Below are 18508 nucleotides of genomic sequence, written 5' to 3'. Positions count from 1 at the left end.
TAATCAGGCCTTAATTTGATAGTGAAGAATTCCTGTAGTGGGATCTGATGCCCTCTTCTGTGAGATCTGAAGACAGCTACAGTGTACTCATATACATAAAATAAATAACCCCCCCCCCCCAAAAAAAAGAGAAAGAAAATAAAAGAAATTTGGCCTGATGTTGTTTGTTGTTACTTTTAGATAGAGTTTCGCTATATAGCCATGGATGTATAGATCAGGTTGGCCCCCACCACACAGTGATCCTTCTGCTAGCCTTACAGTGGTAGTGCACGCCTTTAGTCTTAGCATTCGGGAGGCAGAGGCAGGCAGATCCTCAAGGTTAGCCTGGTGTATGTGATTTTCAGGACTGCCAGGGCTACACAGAGAAACCCTTCCTTGAAAGACAAGACAAAACAAAAATAAAAAACAATGCCAGTATTAAAGGCATATGCTAAGACTGAATGCTTTTGAGACAAGGTCTCACATAGCTAAGGCTGGCCCAAAACACCTGAATTTCCTGCCTTATCCTCCCTACTGTGTGCAACTCAAGCATGTACCCCCCACCCCCACAAGTTTGTTTCTTAAACTACCTTTGGGGAGTGTTTTACCCCTCAATCCACTGCAGCCCAACACTTTCAAATAAAAGTATTGTAAAAAACAACCCATCGTGGGAGTGGAGAGGGAGGGCGTTTGCATCCACACCACATTGCGCCACACATTCCAGGAAGGTCATTTTAGCTTCTGTTTTGATCAGGGACTGGATAGCAGGCGCGCACGAGGCACTCAGTGCTAGGGTTGAGATGCCTTGAGAGATAAAGAACCGCCTGGAATGCTCGGACAAGAATAACCCACTGGACTGAAGGGCACGGCAGCTCCATCTGTGTGTTGCATGCGTTCTGTGCCCTGTGCTGGGTCGCAGGCCCCCCAGGCCCTGAGGCCCGAGATCGAAGGGGTGCATGACTTGTGACATCATTGTGACCGCAGCCCCGCCACCCCATAGGAAGGTGTTTTCTGGAGGCATTGAGACAAAGACTTACGGATTTGGAGAAGGCCACACAGCACACGGCTCTGTCAAACACCCCCAGGCCCAGGACATGTAAGGTGGAAAGGGAGACTGAGTCCCACACGCGCACATGGGGTGGCAGAGGCTGAAGAAAAGAGAGGCGCAGTTACTTTAGGAAGAAGGGGTTCCAGCTCCTGTTAGTCCCTCTGCGCCCTGCCCATTGGCCATATATACCTTGCCTTCCTTTGTGGTGCCTGCCACCTGTCCTGTGGCGATGGTGACCATATCCGGATGGACAGCCAGACTGAGGAGAGAGGGAAAGAGGAACAGAATTCAGCTGTGGAGAGGAGGGAAGAATGCACAGGGGTCCTTCCTTAGCAGGTTAGAGTTGAAATGCACAGCTGTTCACGCAATAAACATGAACTTTAAAAACGTTTATTCATGAAGCAGAGGGTGGTAGCACACCTTTAATCCCAGTACTCAGGAGGCAGAGGCAGGCAGATCCATGAGTTCAAGGACACCCTGGTCTACAGAGTGTGTTCCAGGACAGCCAGAGCTACCCAGAGAAACCCTGTCTCCAAAAACAAAAACAAAAACAAAAAAATTCCTTTCGTTTGCTTATTGAAACCATGTCTCATGTAGCCCAGGTCTCCAATTGGCTTTGCAGCTGAGCACGGCATTGAACTTTGCGATCTCCTGAGCGCTGGGATTAAGGCATGAGCCATTACTCCGTGTTTATGGGCTGCTGGGGATCGAACCCAACGCCTTGTGCATGTCAGGCAAGGCAACCCACACACATGGCCATGCTTAGTCCTTTGATAGCAATGACAGGCAGTTAGAGGAAAGCCTGGATTTCTAACTCAAAATGCCCACCTGACTCAGGGATGGTCTAAAAACAGTGGTCATGGAAACAGATTAAATCCCAATATGGAAATACCTGGGACTCGGGGTTGTGTGTGTGTGTGTGTGTGTGTGTGTGTGTGTGCGTGCGCGCGTGCAGCACTACGTGCAATGCTGAGAGCTGTCAGGTATAGTGGAGAATGTCTATAATCCCTGCCTCCGCAGGCTGAGACAGAAGAAGCATGAGTTCAAGGCCAAGAATGGTTAAGTTCCAGGGCAGGCCTGGATTTGATGTAAGGAGACCCTGCCACAATAGGAAAAACAAAAATTAGGGTGCTAGAGAAATGGCTCAGTGGTTAAGGACAGGGGTTCAATTTCACAGCACCCACATGGTGGCTCACAACTGTCTGTAACTCCAGTTCCAGATGATCCAACATCATCCGACATCCTAACCCAGTCACACATGCAGGCAAAACATCAATGCACATAAAAGGAAAAAAAGATACACTCTGTATGTATCAATGCTCAAATAAACAATCTCATTTTCCCACTAGTTTCCCCTGGGATCTGGTGGTCTCATAGGTGGAGGCAGAGGTTTGGCAACAGCTCCAAACTCCATGGTGGCAGTCATGTGGAAAGAGGCCCAGGAGGCACAATTTGGATCGATGCCCAAGCCTGAGTTCTCCCATCCCCCAAACCACCGAGGCTCACCATTTGATGTCATCGTTGTGCCCCAGGTAGTGTCGCTGTCTCTGCTCCTCCACGCTGTACAGTACGGCCACAGAGGCCACAAAGTACACCACCTCCCCAGTGGGCAGGAGGTAAAGGTTGGCCCTGCAGTCCCGGCCTCGGTAGCCATAGCTGGAGACGCCCAGGGCTGGTTAAGGAGCCTGTTCAGTCTCTCCTGGCTGAACAGGAGGGAGTCCTACGGCCGCTGGAATGTTTTCCTGTCTCTGGCCCTGGCCCTGCAGGGAGTATTGAACCAAGGCATTCCAAAACTATAAATATTTTGTTTGTGTGTCTGTGTGTATATGTGCATGCATGTATCAAGTGCAGAGGCTGGAGGTAAACGTTGGGTGTACCCTCACTGGTTGGGTGTACCCCCATTGCTCCACACCTTATCTTTTTCCATCTACATTTTGACACAATGTCTCTCACTGAACCTGGAGCTCACAGATTCAGCTAGACTGGCTGGCTAGCAAGCCTCAGGGAGTCTTCCTTTCTCTGCCCCACCCAGTGCTGGGACTGCAGCCATAAGAAGCTTGGCTCCTCTGTGTGTGTGTGTGTGTGTGTGTGTGTGTGTGTGTGTGTAGAGGATGGGAATAAGGTCTTCATGCTTGCACAGAAAGCACTTTGATAACTGAGCTCTCTCCACAACCCTGTTTTTAGACACTCTATTACAATGTAGCCCAGGCTGGCCTTCAGCTGGTAGCCATCTTGATGCCTAGACATCCTCAGTGCTGCAATGACAGGCCAGGGTCATCATGCTTTGCTAGATGGATTATGGATTTTTACAAATGCAATTAGGATCTCAGGATGAAGTCACCCTACATGATATGCCCTAAACCTGATGACATCTTTATGAGAGACAAAAGAGTCTACTGTGGGGTGCACATCCATAATTCCAGCACTTGGAAGGCCAAAGCAGGAGATAGACTTACCTAGAAATAGACTATCTTACCTAGACTCCAAGAGGGAGGGGCTGGGGGCGTGGCTCAGTGGTAGAGCACTTACCTAGTACATACAAGGCCTGTGCATGGGTGCGTACATACTTGCATGTAAGTATGCTGGTATGCATGAATGTGCGTGTACATGTATGAACATCACGTCTGGAATTGACTGCGGGTGTCTTCCTTCCTCAGTCACTCTCCACCTTACTCAGGTAGGCTCGCTCACTGAACCTGGAGTTCAGTCCCAGCTAGCCAAGCCGGGCAACTTGCCCCTGGGACCCCATCTCTGCCTCCTGATCACAGGCCGCCCCCATGCCCTCCCAGCATTTACATGTGCGCTGAGGATCGAGACTCTCCATGCTGGCACAGCCAGTGCTGTGTCTAACAAGGCACCCCCCAGGGCCTGAACCCAGCACCTTTACCCAGCAGGAAAGCGACAACCAACTGAGGCACAGGGAGGAAGGAAGGGGAGTTTTCCCTTGGCCACAGCCAGAGGCAGAGATGAGTTTAAAACTCGAGGTTCCAATTTATCCCCTTATGACTGTTTCCAGTTTCTCAAGTAGCTCCAAGTCACCGGGGCCAGTCATTCTTTCTTAGTCTGGAGTGTTTTCCTTTCATCTCTGCTTGCTGGCTCCAGTGCCACTTTTTATGTAAGTACACTGTAGCTGTCTTCAGACACACCAGAAGAGGGCGTCAGATCTTGTTACAACCACTATGTAGTTGCTGGGATTTGAACTCCGGACCTTCAGAAGAGCAGTCGGGTGCTCTTACCCACTGAGCCATCTCACCAGCCCCCAGTGCCACTTTTTAAGAAACTCTATCATTCCCCAATGTGATACACCCACACTGAAATTGTCTACTAGAACTATTATTGTAGCTGGGTGGTGGTGGCGCACGCCTTTAGTCCCAGCACTCGGGAGGCAGAGGCAGGCAGATTTCTGAGTTCGAAGCCAGCCTGGTCTAAGGAGTGAGTTCCAGGACAGCCAGGGCTACACAGAGACCCTGTCTTGAAAAACCAATATATATATGTATGTATGTGTATGTACTTATGTGTGTATGTATATGTATGTGTATATAAATGTACACGTGTTATGTGTGTGTTAACCGATGTGCCCCACCCTCCAATTCTTCATTCCTGAGCTTAGTCCTGTGAACACTTTCCACAGATCATCAGACCACAGTGCTTACACTGTCTGACTGATGTCCATGAGAGCCAAACGTGGTGGTGCACAAACCCAGCCCTGCAGTCCAAGCCCTTGAAAGCGCAGGCAGGAAGACCAAGTTCTCAAGACCATCCTCGAGTGAAACATCCCGCTTCAAACCTTCCCCAAACTAGTAACTCACAGCAGGTGAGTCAGTCCAGCTGCTTTGCTTCCCTCAGGGCTCCCTGCGCCTTCCGACCCCCCACTTCTCCCACTGTGGCCTGAGAAACCCCAGCGGGAGCCCCGCCCCCTCTCCCTCTCCGTACCAGGACTTACCCTCTTCCAAGAGGGCAGAGAGGGAACACAGTCAAAGGATACACCCAGTCTAGCTTTAGTCGGCTGGAGGGCAGCTCAGAACGAGTGTCCAGGCTATAGGTGGGCGCCAGTTCGTCCGGGATCAGCATGGGCACAGGGCGTCCCCGCAGAAACATCTTTACGGATCCCTCCTCTGCCAAGACACCCTCGGAGGTCAGGTTCCACACCAGCCCCTAGGCTTGTTTGCACTCCTCTCATTATTATTACTACTAACGTCATTATTATTATTTGAGACAGCCTGGAATTTAAGACCAGCTTGGAATTCATTCTGTAGTCCAGGCTGGCATGGAACTCAAGGTGATTCTTCTGCCGCAGACTCCCAAATGCTGGGATTACAAGCGTGAGCCATACAGCCGGCTAATTATGTATAGATAGAATCTCTTTATATAGCCCAGGCTAGCCTTCCTTCAACTTCCAAAATGTCTCACGCTCCCAAATGCTGGGTTACTAGGTTAGACCAAACCTCCTCCATCCATCCTTTCTTCCTTCCCCTTTTCTTCTCTCTTCTTTGCTTCTCTTCCTCCCCCTTTCCCTCCATCTTCCTTTCTTAACAGGTGGATAAACTGAAGGCCAACGACCAAAGGCCCAGAAGCCAGGACCCCAAGGCTACAGTCATTGAAACCACGCCCATTGAAACACTTACCCATGCTGAAGATAACTTCTTTGGTTTTCCTGTCAGGAAAAGATGCAGGGGAGAGAAAGAGGGGGAGGGGAGAAGAAAATAAGTGTTTTAGCAAGCATGTGAGATAGGACAAGGAATTCTTCCCCCTAACCCCGGGGCTCTGCAGGTCTGGAACGGAAAATCAGGCGAGTAAGGAGCAGAGCGCTACCTCTCTGCAGGCCCTGTGCTTTGCTCGTTAGATCTTGAAGAGCCTAAGACACAGGCCCAGAGAGGCAGAGATCGCCAAAGGGTCACACAGCACGATGTGGCAGGCACGCGATCCTGGAAGACCTGAGTCACTAGGGACCCTCCCTCCTAGGCAACAGCAACAAAACGCTCCCCGGCGCTCCTTCCCTCCCTACCCAGCAACACCCCAAACTTTAAGCAGCCAGGAAGACCGTGAAAAGTTCAGAGGAAGGGGCGTGTCTCCACCTTCTCTTCCAGAGGCGAGAGGGGCAGGAGGAGGGAGGAGGGGTGTTGAAAGAGGGTCTCACCCAGTTCCAAAACTACTCATGGCGGCTGCTGGCGGAGCTTCGGGTCCGGGGTGGAGCCCGGACCGGCCCCGCCGCTTCCGGCCCCGGGAGGCGCCCGCGCCCGCGCCACCGCCCCTGCCCCGCCCCCCGCGGCTGACCCCTGCAGGCGTCAGGTGTCACCGAGTCCCATTGCCCGGACCACGGAATCCAGACACAAGACTCTTTGTATGGGGTGAGGGGTGGATGATGGTTGATAGCACAGACTCAGAAGTGTGCTTGCCTGAGATCAGATCTCCCCAGTTCTACCTCTTTCTAGAAGTATGAACAAGTTGCCCAACTTCTACGTCGGTTTCCTCATTTCAAAAACTGAATAGAATAGCTACACTTCCTAGCATGATTGTGAGGTTGTGAGCTGCTAATGCGGCCAAGCATCTGACTGAGAACGTGACTGTTATTACTTCAGGAGACTCGGGGTTTGTCTTTAGACTTAGCATAACCTACCCTTAAGTCCTCGCTCCTTCTACTTCAGTGTGGTTCCACCCTTACACATTGACCCCTGCCCCTAGATACTTGATCACGTCCACCACTGCGCACACCCACGCCCTCTTTCTAACTTAGTCCTGGATTGGCTCTGTCTTCTTGTCTGTGTTTGTCTCTGTCTCTTAAGACAGAATCTCAAGTGGCCAGGCTGTCTTCAAACTGTAAGCAGCCGAGGATGACCTTGAACCTTTGATCCTCTTTTCTCCACTTACCAAGTCCTGGGATCAGAGCTGTGAACTCCCATACTCTGTATATATGTATGTATGTTATGTATGTATGTATATATGTATGCATGCATGTATGTATAAATCTGAGACAGGGTTTCACTGTAATCAAGGCTGTACTGAAACGTAAAGTGTAATCATGTAACCCAGTCTGGCTTCGAACTCTTGGCATCCTCTTGCCTCAGCCGCCCTTGTTACAGGATTGAGCCATGGCCACTCCTGTCTTTCCTCTTAATAACCAATGGCTCATCCACCTCTTTTCTTGGGTGGTATTAAGTAATCTGACTCTATCCAATTTCACAGGACAGGGTCCCAACATTTTCCAAGCTATCCTGTAAGATCTGCCACACACCTAAGCCACGCCCAATCTTAAGCCACACCCACCATACCAAGCAACCTCTTTTGGAGTAGGGTTCCTGAAATGACAGGTCCCCGCCCTAGGCTCTGGTTCTACCAAGTTAACTCCAGTTACACCCCCAAATTCCGACCACATCACTACCTCTGATTCTTACATTCTCTACAGAAACTCTGACTGTTGCATTCTGACTCCACCAAAGTCACTCTAATTTATAACCTCGTGGCCAGGGCTAGCTTTAATTCCCCATACATTCCCTTGCCTACCTGGGGTTGGGGCCCCACCCGCGAACTTACCCTTCTTTTTTGGCGCTACAATTACTACTGGAGGATGTAGTACGGCTACGCGGGTCCTCGCGACGCACAGAGGCCAGGCGCTCAGGTGACAAGTAGCGACGGCTGCTGCGGAAAGACCAGAGTGATGAAGGCTATACCGCAACGTATAGCGGTGATCTCCAGCAAGGTCCGAGAGGAGCCTGGGGTCCCTCTTTTCTTGCCTTACCTACGCCCAGAGCTCGCCTCTTTCTTAGGGGAAGATGGGGAGGTGGCATAGCCGCCCACGCGTCGCGGGGGTCCGGAGCCATTGAGGGGCGTCCTGGTGGGAAGGCCTTTCAGGAGCTGACACACTGGAGCAATGGGATTAGATATGAGCATGAGGCCCTGCCTCTGTGCTTCTTCCTCACACCCTCCCCCACGACCAAAATACCCGAGGCAGTGGTGCCCAGACGCGGGGGCGCCCGGCCCTTAGGGGTGCTCCTCGCGCGCAGTGCCGCGCCTTGCTCTTCGCATGCCCGCAGGCGACGCAGCGCGTCCGCCAGCGCCGCCTTTAGGACCGCCAGCTCATCTTCTTGCAGCTGCAGCCGCTGCTCCAGCGCCGACACGCGGTCGTCCACTTCCATGCCGCTGGTGCCGGACAGATTATCATCTAGAAAGCCAAGGAAATGCGGGGCTGCAGGGGACCACGGGGAAGGAGAGTGGGGGCATGGGACGGAGTGGGGCGGGGGAGTGCTCCAAAGAACAGAAGAGTCCCTCTGACTTTTCGGGGTCTGTCGGGGACCATCCACACTCTCTGCCTTTCCTGCAACCTGGGGCCGATGAGGATGCGCGGAGATGGGCCGAAGAGGAGGGTTCCGGCAAGAAGGAAATCCTCACCTCCTCTCTCTGCCACAGTGTCCTGACCATGCGACCTTGGGAGAAGTCCCTTTTTTTTTTTTCCATGCAGATTCCACCAATCCCAGAGCCTCACTTTGGTTGTGAGATTCTGTGACTAAGATGCTAAATATCCTTTAAGTCATATCAGCATTTTAAAGATGACATCAAGCTACTCCCGGCGACAACGTTCTAGAACGCGCTCCCAACGTCCTCTGATGAACGACAATATTCTGTCCCAGATACCAACATTTTCTCGCTGTATCCAAGACTTTTCAAACCCAAAAGGTCCAGTCCTGTTCATCCCTTCCCCTCGTTCTCCTCTCCAACGGGTTCGCCCCGCCAAGAAGCCCTAAGAACGGAGCTTCTATGACCCCTGGCGGCCGACATGGGGATTACAGGAAAGAGATGACACCCGATCTCTTTTCCCCACAGGGAGTTTCTGTCCTCTGGTCCCACTTTATGTTGCCTCTATAGCCCCACCTCAGATATAGCTCTTTTCATTCTCTTCAGTCTATTGATTCAGTTTTACATGACCCCCTCATCAGTTTCCCTTCCCGTCCTTCCTCCCACGGGGGTGGGGGAATCTAAGTGGCTCTTCTCCACCTCCCTTCCGGATCACTCCTACCCAGACTCATTGCTGAGACAATCTAGGAGACCCCGGCTTCCAGCCCGTGTCAAGTAAAGATGGTAGCAGGAACAGCTAGCGGGCTCGGAGATCTCACTTGCCATCCCGAGTCCTGTGTCCGTCACTAAGCCAGCCGCGCCTGCCCGCTGGACTCACGCACTGCAGCCTCCTGTTCCTCCCCCTCCCTCTCCCTCCGCGATCCAATCGCCTGTCTAGTCCTGCCACCCGTCCTCTACCCCCACCCACCCAGTGCTCCGCAGGTTCGATGTCTGGACCTGCAGAAGGAGGGGGGAAGGGGAGGCTCTTGAGGTCGGAGGGAGAAGACAGAGACGAGACCCCTATCGGGAAGTCCCGGGGTCCTGTGAAGAAGACCGTGTGAGGGAGTTTAGAGATAAGACAAGGACTGCACAGCCAGTAGGGGGTAGGGGAACCAGCAACCCACCTTATTTTGAGCCCTTTCCTACCTCCCGTAAATAATGTTACCGTTGGAAATACAAGAGCTAGGCCCCACACTTAACATGTTTCCCACCTCATGATATGAACTTAATAAACCCAAAATAAGATGAACCAATAAATATGGTAGCTAACCCACCCCACCCTCTACTCTGGTGGCTGTAGAGGCCTCAGCAAGGACTGTCACCCAGAAGTTCCCAGTCACTTGACTAGGACACAGCTTTTCTTTCAGGACCAGAGCCCATACTTGTCCTAGCCTGAGACACCCTGTGGTCCTTAACCATTTAGAAGGCAGAGGGGAATTAAATAATATTCTAGTTCCTTTGCCAACTCTAGGGGTCCCTAGCAAAGTGTCTGTGTGCCCAAGGGAGTGACCTCCAAAATCTGAGATGATCCTTTGGCAAGACCCCCTGATGGACATGGGGGCACATTGACCCTGAACAGTCAGCTTCCATCCGAGGCCTTGCTTGGCCTGATGGTCCCACCCCATGACTCAAGCTCTTGGCTTCCTCCTGGACGTTTTCCTGGCCTAGAGACCAGTGCCCACTTTCCGCATCTCTTACCTCCCCACTCCTCCAGTCCAGCTCCCTTCATACCAAAATGGCCCTACTGGTGGCATACACATTTGTCTAGGGAAAAAGAGGATTCTTCCTGGGCTTGGGGGAGGGGGCAGAGGCAGGGCTGAAGACGGGGAAGACAGTGCAGTGTACAGAAAGTCTTGTGCTGTTTTACTGGTCCCAAGCCCAGCCCTCAATTCAGCATTTCCCCCTGCTATGCCCAAACACAGAGAAGGGTCCCGGGGAAGGGGCTGGCGGGGCGGGGAGGCGGGCAGAAAGAGTTCCACATTGAGCTGACTCCCTACCCAAACCCCAGCTCTGCCCTCCCCCTTCACGGGCTCCTCTACAATCTTTAACCTTCCCTCTGTCTGGCCACCTTCGGAGCAGGTGTTTGTTGGGATAGGGGGAGCAGGATCGTGACTTTGGGGATAAAGGACCTTGTTCTGGGGTCAGAATCCTGTTGATGGAGAGAAAGGAAGAATCTCTCACAAGGGAGGGGATAAGGACTTGGAAGAAAAGGGTTGGAGCAGGAGGAGGTAGGTCCACCCTGGGCGGGGCCAGGGTCTGAACTGACAAGGGGGCTCTCACCGTTGCAGTACTGCAGCAGAGAGGACGTGTCGTAGAGGCCGCAGAAGGCCGGGCCGCGCTCCGCCATTGCCCCACCACAGCCACCGCCAGCCCCCGCAGCCCCAGCTCGGGCCCGGTCCCCCCCCCAGGCCCTGCCTCCCGTTGCCATAGCAACGCCCTTCGTTCCAGCATCCCCAGCACGGCCCACCCAGCATCAGGCGGCCGGCTCTGAACCTGGCACAGGGGTCATCCCCTAGGATGCCCTGTAAGGGTGTCGAAAGACTGCTCTGTCCGTTCCCCCAACACCCCCGCAACAGTCTTCAGGTCAGGATTGGCTGCGTCGGGGTCCCCCTAGGTACTGTCTGGTCCCTCCCACAAACCTGAGTGTATTCTCTCTACACCCCCTCCTCTCCCGTTAGGAACCAATGAGAGTCTGTCGCGCAGGCTCCTCCGCCAATAAGGATGCGGACGGGTTTGAAGGGGCAGGGTCCTTCCTGCTTTTCATCCTGAAGCGTCGCCCCTCAGTTCTGGAAGGAGGATGGGGTGAAAGAAGACACTCCTATTCCCGAAAGCCTCCTCTAAATCTTTTATTTGATTTCCCATAAGTCCCCTCGCACGACCAGAACTTGACATTGAAACCTTAAATATGACAGGTTATTCTATAACCTGCGCCTGTATCCTAGCCGGATCCTCGCTCCTTGTTTATTAGAGCTAGACACGCCCCCAGGGCTCTTAGCTCCACCCCCTAAATCTAGAAACAACAAAAGTTCTAATCCCGCCCCTAGAGCAAATAGCCACACCCCCTGAACATCCCAGGACTGGAACCTTGGACCAGACTCTCTAGTAGAGTAAGCCCCGCCCTCAGAAATTAGAGCCCGCCCTCAAGTCATTAGCCCCGCCCTAACCTTCCAATCCACGTCGTCCACAGAAGCTCTTAGCTCCTACATCCTTGTCTCTCAGGAAGGCGTTATCCAGTCCGTCTTTTGACAGAGACCCAGTTGTGAAACCCGGGACCAGCTGGCGGTGTCAGTCAGAGCAGGCTCGGAAACTGGGGAGCTAGGAGGGAGGGAGGGGGTACAGAAACTGACAATGGATTTAAAGATGGGGCCGCCTTTCCCAAGTCATGGCCCAGACCACGGGGTTCATTTTGCTTTGTTTTGTTGTATTTTTGAGAGAAGACATTACTCTATAGTCCAGCCCAGCCCACACCCTACCCTGTGCCCGCTCTGCCATTTCTTGTAGTTGTTGTTGGAGTCAGGGTCTTATATAGCCTAGGCCAGTTTTGAACCATTTATCTTCATTCTCTGTCTCCACTTCCCAAAATCTGGGGTTACAGACCAGGGCCTCCATTCCTACCTATGTTTTTCACTTCTCCTCTCCTCTTTTCTTTTTCTTCTCTCCTCTTCTCTCCTCTTCTCTTCTCTTCTCTTCTCTCCTCTCCTCTTCTTTCTCTTTCTTTCTTTCTTTCTTTCTTTCTTTCTTTCTTTCTTTCTTTCTTTCTTCTCCTTGTGGACGTTGTACATCGTGGTGCGCACTAGGCTCCGCACCACGATGTACAACGTCCACAAGCAGCTCTTTCTTTCTTTCTTTCTTTTTCTTTTTTCTTTTTTTTCCAGACAGGGTTTCTCTGTATCGCCTTGGCTGTCCTGGAACTCACTCTGTAGACCAGGCTGGCCTCGAACTCAGAAATCCGCCTGCCTCTGCCTCCCGAGTGCTGGGATTAAAGGCGTGCACCACCACGCCCGGCTCTTTCTTTCTTTCTTTCTTTCTTTCTTTCTTTCTTTCTTTCTTTCTTTCTTTCTTGTCCCTCCCAAAAAACTGTGTGTATTCTCTCTACACCCCCTCATGCACTCACATTGCACACACTTCTTTCTTTTTAAAGATTGGGTCTCACTATGTAACCTTGGCTGTCCTGGAACTTGATATATAGTCCAGACTAGCCTCCTGCCTCTGCCTCAGAACTGCTGGAGTTAAGTGTCACCACAGCTAGGACTCTGGCTATGGTTTTTTTTTTTTTTTTTATGTATTTCTCTCTGTAGTCCAGTCTAGCAAAAAACGAAGTCGCCCAAGTCGCCTCAGACTTGTGGTCTTTCTGCCTCAGCCTTCCAAGTACTGGGAAGGAAACATTAGGTTCACCCCAAGTCTATGGCTTGTTTTGATGCAGATCTCACGTACCTGAGGCTTGCCTCAGACTCTTTACATAGCTAAGAGAATGGCGTCTGATGGGTCTCTAATATCCCTGCTTCAGACCCTCTGGTACTGGGATTATAGGCATATACCACAAGGTCCAATTTCAGAAAATATGTTTGTTCCTGATTTGTTCTTATTCCCTTGTTTTGTTTTTTTTTTTTAAAGATTTATTTATGTTATATGAGTACACAGTAGCTGTCTTCAGAAATATGAGTAGTCCAGAGGTCCTGAGTTCAATTCCAGAAACCACATGGTGGCTCACAACCATCTGTAATGGGATCTGATGCCCTCTTCTGGTGTGTCTGGAGACAGCAACAGTGTACTCATAAATAAATAAATATTTTTTTAAAAGGAAAAAAGAAAGAAAGAAAGAGAGGAAGGAAGAAGCATTTATGCCCAGAGCTGAATGGTTTCTGGGCAGGAAAAATAAAATAATAAAACATAAAAATCAGAAGGGTAAGCCGGGCGTGGTGGCACACGCCTTTGATCCCAGCACTCGGGAGGCAGAGGCAGGCAAATTTCTGAGTTTGAGGCCAGCCTGGTCTACAGAGTGAGTTCCAGGACAGCCAGGGCTACACAGAGAAACCCTGTCTCGAAAAACCAGAAAAAAAAATCAGAAGGGTAGTATGGGTGGAGCCCAGGAAGGGGAAGAGAGAGACATACCAGGACCTACAGAAATGGCTCAGTGGTTAAGAGCACTTGCTGCTCTTCCAGTGGACTTGAGTTTAGCTGCCAGCATCCATATTAGGTACCTAACTCCATAAAGATTCCACACCTTTGGACTTTTGGGGCTCACTCATGCACTCACATTGCACACACATGATTATGCTTAAAAATAAGCCAAGCAGTGGCAGCGCACGCCTTTAATCCCAGCACTTTGGAGGCAGAGGCAAGCAAATCTCTGACCTCGAGGCCAGCCTGGTCTACAGAGTGAGTTCCAGGACAGCCATACACAGAGAAACCCTGTCTCAAAAAACCAATAACTAAATAACTAACCAGCTAAACATAAATTTAATAAAAACTTTAAAAACAATAACAGCAAAACATAATGGAATGAGACTGTCGTGTGCTAAGTAAGGAATATCGTCCTCTTGGATCCGTGTCGCAGAGCACTGTCAGAGCCCAGTACGATTCCAGTCCTGGCCTCCTTGTTGCCGGGGGGGGGGGGGGAGGAACGAGGAAATCGAGGGCATAGAGAATGGAGCAAGGCACAGAATTGAGGCTGGTGGGTGGGTTATGGCAGAGAGAGGGAGATGACATACAAAGATGTCATACTCAGTCCTCGACCTGCAATGGCTAGCCCAGAGCAGGACCGATGGGAGCCACAAGCTACTTTGTGACTTTGGCTTTTCTTAGGGCACATGGCTTGAGGTGGGCATCCACTTCTCAGAAGAGGAGAGCAGTTTGGATGGGCGTTTGGGTGTGAAGTGTTCCGTGTGCTGGCTCTGGGTTCAGCTAATGGAGTTTGTTCTCTTCTGAGTGCTTTCGCAGGAAGATGTCAAGGACCTTGGAGACAGGATGGGGGGGGGGTCGCTGAGCTGAAGGAGGGAGTATGTAGATAGAATTCTCTCTCTCTCCCTCCCCCCCATCTCTTTCTTTTCTCCCTTCTCCAGGTGAGCAAACCTTTCCTACAGTCTGGAAATCACATTTTGAAACTCGCCATCAAGGGTGCTTTGAACGTGAGCGATGTTTCCTGGGGCAACTTGCTTTCCTTCTCTGGGCCTCAGCTTCATCTAGAATATGGGGGGGGGGGCTTATATATCTCCACTACAAATCCTCCTGCCTGAACTTCCCCGAGGCTCGATCTGGGCTACCCCCTCAGCCCAGCCTTCACTTTCCTTGCTTAGTAAGGACCACCCAACCCAATCTACAGCCACCAGGGGGCAGTCGGGGACCCTCGTCGTTGGACTGGGCTGCTGGCGTGAGGTGAAGGGAAGTTTGCGGAGGATTTGGAGGTGGAAGAAGGCCGGCTCTGTCTGCAGAGCCTCCGCTGAGAGTCGCTCTTCTGCCCTCCTTCCTGGCCTCTAGAGCCCCCACCCCACCCAGTGCGACATTATGTCAACACAGCCCTATGGTTGCTTCTGGCCTGGACAATATTTGCCTTGGGGATCTGAGTCGGTCGCTATGGAGACCGGCACCCCCCAGGACCGGAAGAGTCTGAGGAGAGCCAACTGCATCTGCCTGATCTCCCTCGGATTTTGTCTTTGGGGCAGTTTGGTACAGTCTTTTCATTCTGGACTCTGTCTCTCCCTGTCTTCCTCTCTGGGTACAGTCATTAAGTTAGGTGTCCTGTCGCTCATCTCTTTCTCTGTCCTTCACTCGCTGTGCGTGCTGTCTTTCTGTGTTTCTGTCTTGCCTGATCCCCATTTCCCTGGGTTTCCTGTCTCATTGAAACTCACTCAAACCCTCATTTTTTTTTTTTTTTTTTTTTCCGTGAGGCTGGGTCTCGACTAGGCCAGGCTGTCTTCAAACTCTCTGTGTAGCCAAAGGTGACCTTGAACTTCTGACCCTCTTGTCTCCACCCTCCTGGTGTTGGGACTACAGGCATGGATACCACATCTGGTTTATGGGGTGGCAGAGGACCGACCCCAGAGCTTCGTCCATGCTAGGCAAGTTCCCGCCAGTCACTGAAGCACATCCCGCAGGTCTCTAGATGTTTCTGTTTGTCTCGCCAGGCCTCTTCCTTCTGACTTCCATCTTTTCCTTGCCGTAGAGCTCTTCCGTGGATCCCACGTGTGCTGCCGTGTGTGCAGGCTGCCTCCTGCTTCTTGGACTCCCAGAATCTCTCTGTCTGTGAACCTGCTTTTCTGGCTCTGACTTCCTCTCTTGGAGGCATTGCCTCTCGGGTCTCCTCAGGTTAGGGGGTCATGCTTCCCTGACACCCTCTCGGTGCACCTATTACTAACGAGCTCTATTTGCCACTGGGTCTCTGTCCTTCAAGCCTCAGATCTCTGTAGCTTGAAACTTAAGGGCCATCTCCCTCCCATCTCTGGCCTCAGGCCCCATGGGGCGTCTCCTTCCCCATCTCTCTCTGCCTCATTTCTTCTGTACCATCTGCTGGCGCCCCAGGCTTCTGCCTGATTCCCTTCAGCTTTGCTTGGCTGGGCAGCCCCATGGGAGGAGATACAGATTTTTCCAGCTCTCCTTTCCTGTGACTTCTAAAGTTGGGGCATTGTCTGACTCCACTCTGGGCCAGAGGGCAGGAGATAAGAGCCAGGAAAAGCCAGGATCAGGAACGATGGAGAGAAGCTGACAGCCAGCCAGAGACAAGCAGGGAAAGGAGGGAGAGAAAGAGGGAAGTTAGAAAATGAGAATGGGTCTGGGGTAGAGCGCGGTAACAGAGGGCTTGCCTAGCATGTATGGGGCTCTGGGCTCCATTCCCAGGATGCAAAATTAAATAAAGCAAATTTAAAAACAGACAAATGAGTTGCGCTCATGCCAGTAATCTTGTACTAGGAGAGGGGGCTGAGGAATGGGGTGATTTTGGGGTCAGTTTGGGCTAGATGTGTGTTAGGGGAGAAGGTAAGAGTTGTAGCTTATCACTTATCTGGAGAGTCCTTGCTTGGAATCTGCCAGTGAGGGGCTGGGGGCGTGACTCAGTGGTAGAGCCCCTGCCAAGAATCCCCCAGTGAGGGGCTGGGGGCGTGGCTCAGTGGTAGAGTCCCTGCCTAGACTCCCCCAGTGAGGGGCTGGGGGTGTGGCTCAGTGGTNGAGCCCCTGCCNAGAATCCCCCAGTGAGGGGCTGGGGGCGTGGCTCAGTGGCAGAGCCCCTGCCTAGGATCCCCCAGTGAGGGGTATGGGGGCGTGGTCACTGGTAGAGTGCTTGCCTACCGTGCACAAGAACCAGGGTTCCCATTCCATCACCAAAATATTAGCAAGAGCAACTGTTGGTGCCTCCCACCCCCACTAACCACTCCTCCTCCAGCAGGAATACCAGAGTGCCGCCCACCGTCGCCGGACCGCCCACTGTCTCCCGGACCACCCCCCATCATCACGAGAATGCTGTGGCAACTTCAGAGGACTTGGGGGCATGCTGGGAACTCTTCTTTGTATTTAAGCCAGTTCCAACAATAAAAATATGGGCTTTGATCAGACACTTTGCCAAGGCTCCATGTTTCCTTTTGCAGCCCTGTTCTTTTTCAGGAGTTCCCGTNCTCCAGTTCGGATCCACAGTGGTTCTGCAGGCAGAACCACACAAGCAACAATGATAGTTGCAATAAATACAATAAGAAGACAAGCAAAAAGAGACTGGCTCAAAAGAAGAAGGCGGCAGCTAGGAAAGACCTGAGAAGCTGAATGAGACAGAAGGAAAAGAACCTAAGACAGAGAACAGAAGCACTGAGTGTGGGGTTAGAGAAAAGGAGGAAAGGAGAGATGTGGTGGTTTTGTTTGCTTGGTCCTACTGACAGGATCTCACTATGTCTCCTTAGCCGACCTGGAACCTGCTATGCAATCCAGGCTGGCCTCGAACTCACCAGGCTCCGCTAGGATTAACACTCTGTCATGTTCTGCTAGACAGGATAGATTTGGAGGAGAGAGGGAAAAGAAGAGAGAGGGAGGGGAGAGAGAGCACGTACGAGGAGTGGGGAGACTCCACAGCGAGAAGATAGGCTGGCGGCTGCGAGAGACAGGCTATATTTAGAGACCGGATGAGCCAAGTGTGCTGGAGAAGCGGCCAGAGTGCCGTCAGAGGCTGGGTCTCCTGGGGTGGGTGAAGGGTGGGCTGCAACATGGTGCAGCCTGGGAGTAGCTCAGGAGCCAGGGAGGCTCCAGGCTGCTGCTTCAATGCCTGTCTCCAGAGACTGCCAAGGACCCTAGACAGAGGGCAGGAGCCAGTCAGGGACCTAGACAGTGACCTCTCTTCTTCTGTCTTCGTGTCTGTCCTACATGCCTGCCCTGTGTTCACCTAGAGAGGACTATGGCAGGGCAGGGGCAAGGGTGCCTCTCTGTCTTCAGGAGCATCTTTTAAACTTTAATATACATATGTATGTATGTATGTATTTGTCCGTGTGTGTGTGCCGCTGTGTACAAGTAGAGGTCAGAGAGCTTCGCTGGCGAGCACCTTCACCAGCTGGGCCTTCTTTGAAGGTTTTGATTAGCATATATGAATTATGCATGCTGTGTTTCACCGAGGCATTTTCACATACATATGTGTACACATATGCATGTATGCATTCTGCGTCTGGGTGCTCACTGCCATCCTGTTCTTTCCCTCTGCTTGCCTGTTCCTGTGGGTTTCTTTCTTGTGATTCAGTGCGTTTCCTTTGTGTTGCTCAGAGGATCATGGGTAAGGGCTGCCGGGCAGGAGCATCGTCCTCACCACAGAGGAAAAGGACCCTGCTGCCTCCAGAAACCTTTAACTGGCCTACAGATTCCAAGGACAGGGTGGGGCCTTGTCTCCCCTTCCCCTCAAGACCACCCTTCAGGCTCTCCCTCCCCTCCTTCTCCCCTTCCTTCCCCTCCCGGCTCTTCGTCCTTTCTCTCTTCCCCTCGCTCTGAAATTGTGTTTCACCATGGAGTCAAGGCTGGCCTCCAACGCAGTATCTTCCTGCCTTAGCCTTCGCCAATGTCGGAATGACAGGCCTCAGTCTCTTCTCACTCTTCCCTTTCTGTCCTCCATCGTTTCCTCTTCCTCCTCCCCCTCCCCTTCCTCTTTCTCCTCCTTCTCATCTTCTTTGTGTGTGGGTGATTTATTTGGTTTTT

The 18508-nt window shown here is 51.9% G+C and overlaps 1 protein-coding gene across 6 annotated transcripts in view; it reads right to left on the bottom strand.

Annotated features, from left to right (window-relative positions):
- The window catches only part of Eml2 (EMAP like 2), a 31010-nt gene extending 20036 nt beyond the window's left edge, over positions 1–10974 (bottom strand). Inside the window, exons 1-9 of one of the 6 annotated variants that reach the window (XR_003842537.1) lie at positions 10637–10721; positions 7968–8186; positions 7764–7887; positions 7559–7663; positions 5653–5681; positions 5013–5142; positions 2534–2683; positions 1217–1286; positions 1017–1127 (exon numbers count right to left, since the gene is read on the bottom strand). Coding sequence is in view for 5 of the 6 variants with exons in the window: in XM_021218647.2 (XP_021074306.1) it covers positions 1017–1127; positions 1217–1286; positions 2534–2683; positions 5013–5142; positions 5653–5681; positions 7559–7663; positions 7764–7887; positions 7968–8186; positions 10637–10784 (1086 nt within the window). In the remaining variant the exon portion in view is untranslated. Of the gene's footprint in view, positions 1–1016; positions 1128–1216; positions 1287–2533; positions 2684–5012; positions 5143–5652; positions 5682–6032; positions 6057–6102; positions 6227–7558; positions 7664–7763; positions 7888–7967; positions 8187–10636 lie in introns of those variants that run through there. The other 5 variants (XM_021218647.2, XM_029531914.1, XM_021218648.2 and 2 more) reach the window with 5 other exon arrangements.
- Between the last annotated feature and the right edge of the window lie 7534 nt (positions 10975–18508).

Source organism: Mus pahari, chromosome 19 (assembly GCF_900095145.1).
Source record: "Mus pahari chromosome 19, PAHARI_EIJ_v1.1, whole genome shotgun sequence".
Lineage (NCBI taxonomy): Eukaryota > Metazoa > Chordata > Mammalia > Rodentia > Muridae > Mus > Mus pahari.
This window is presented reverse-complemented; position numbering and strand designations above follow the sequence as displayed.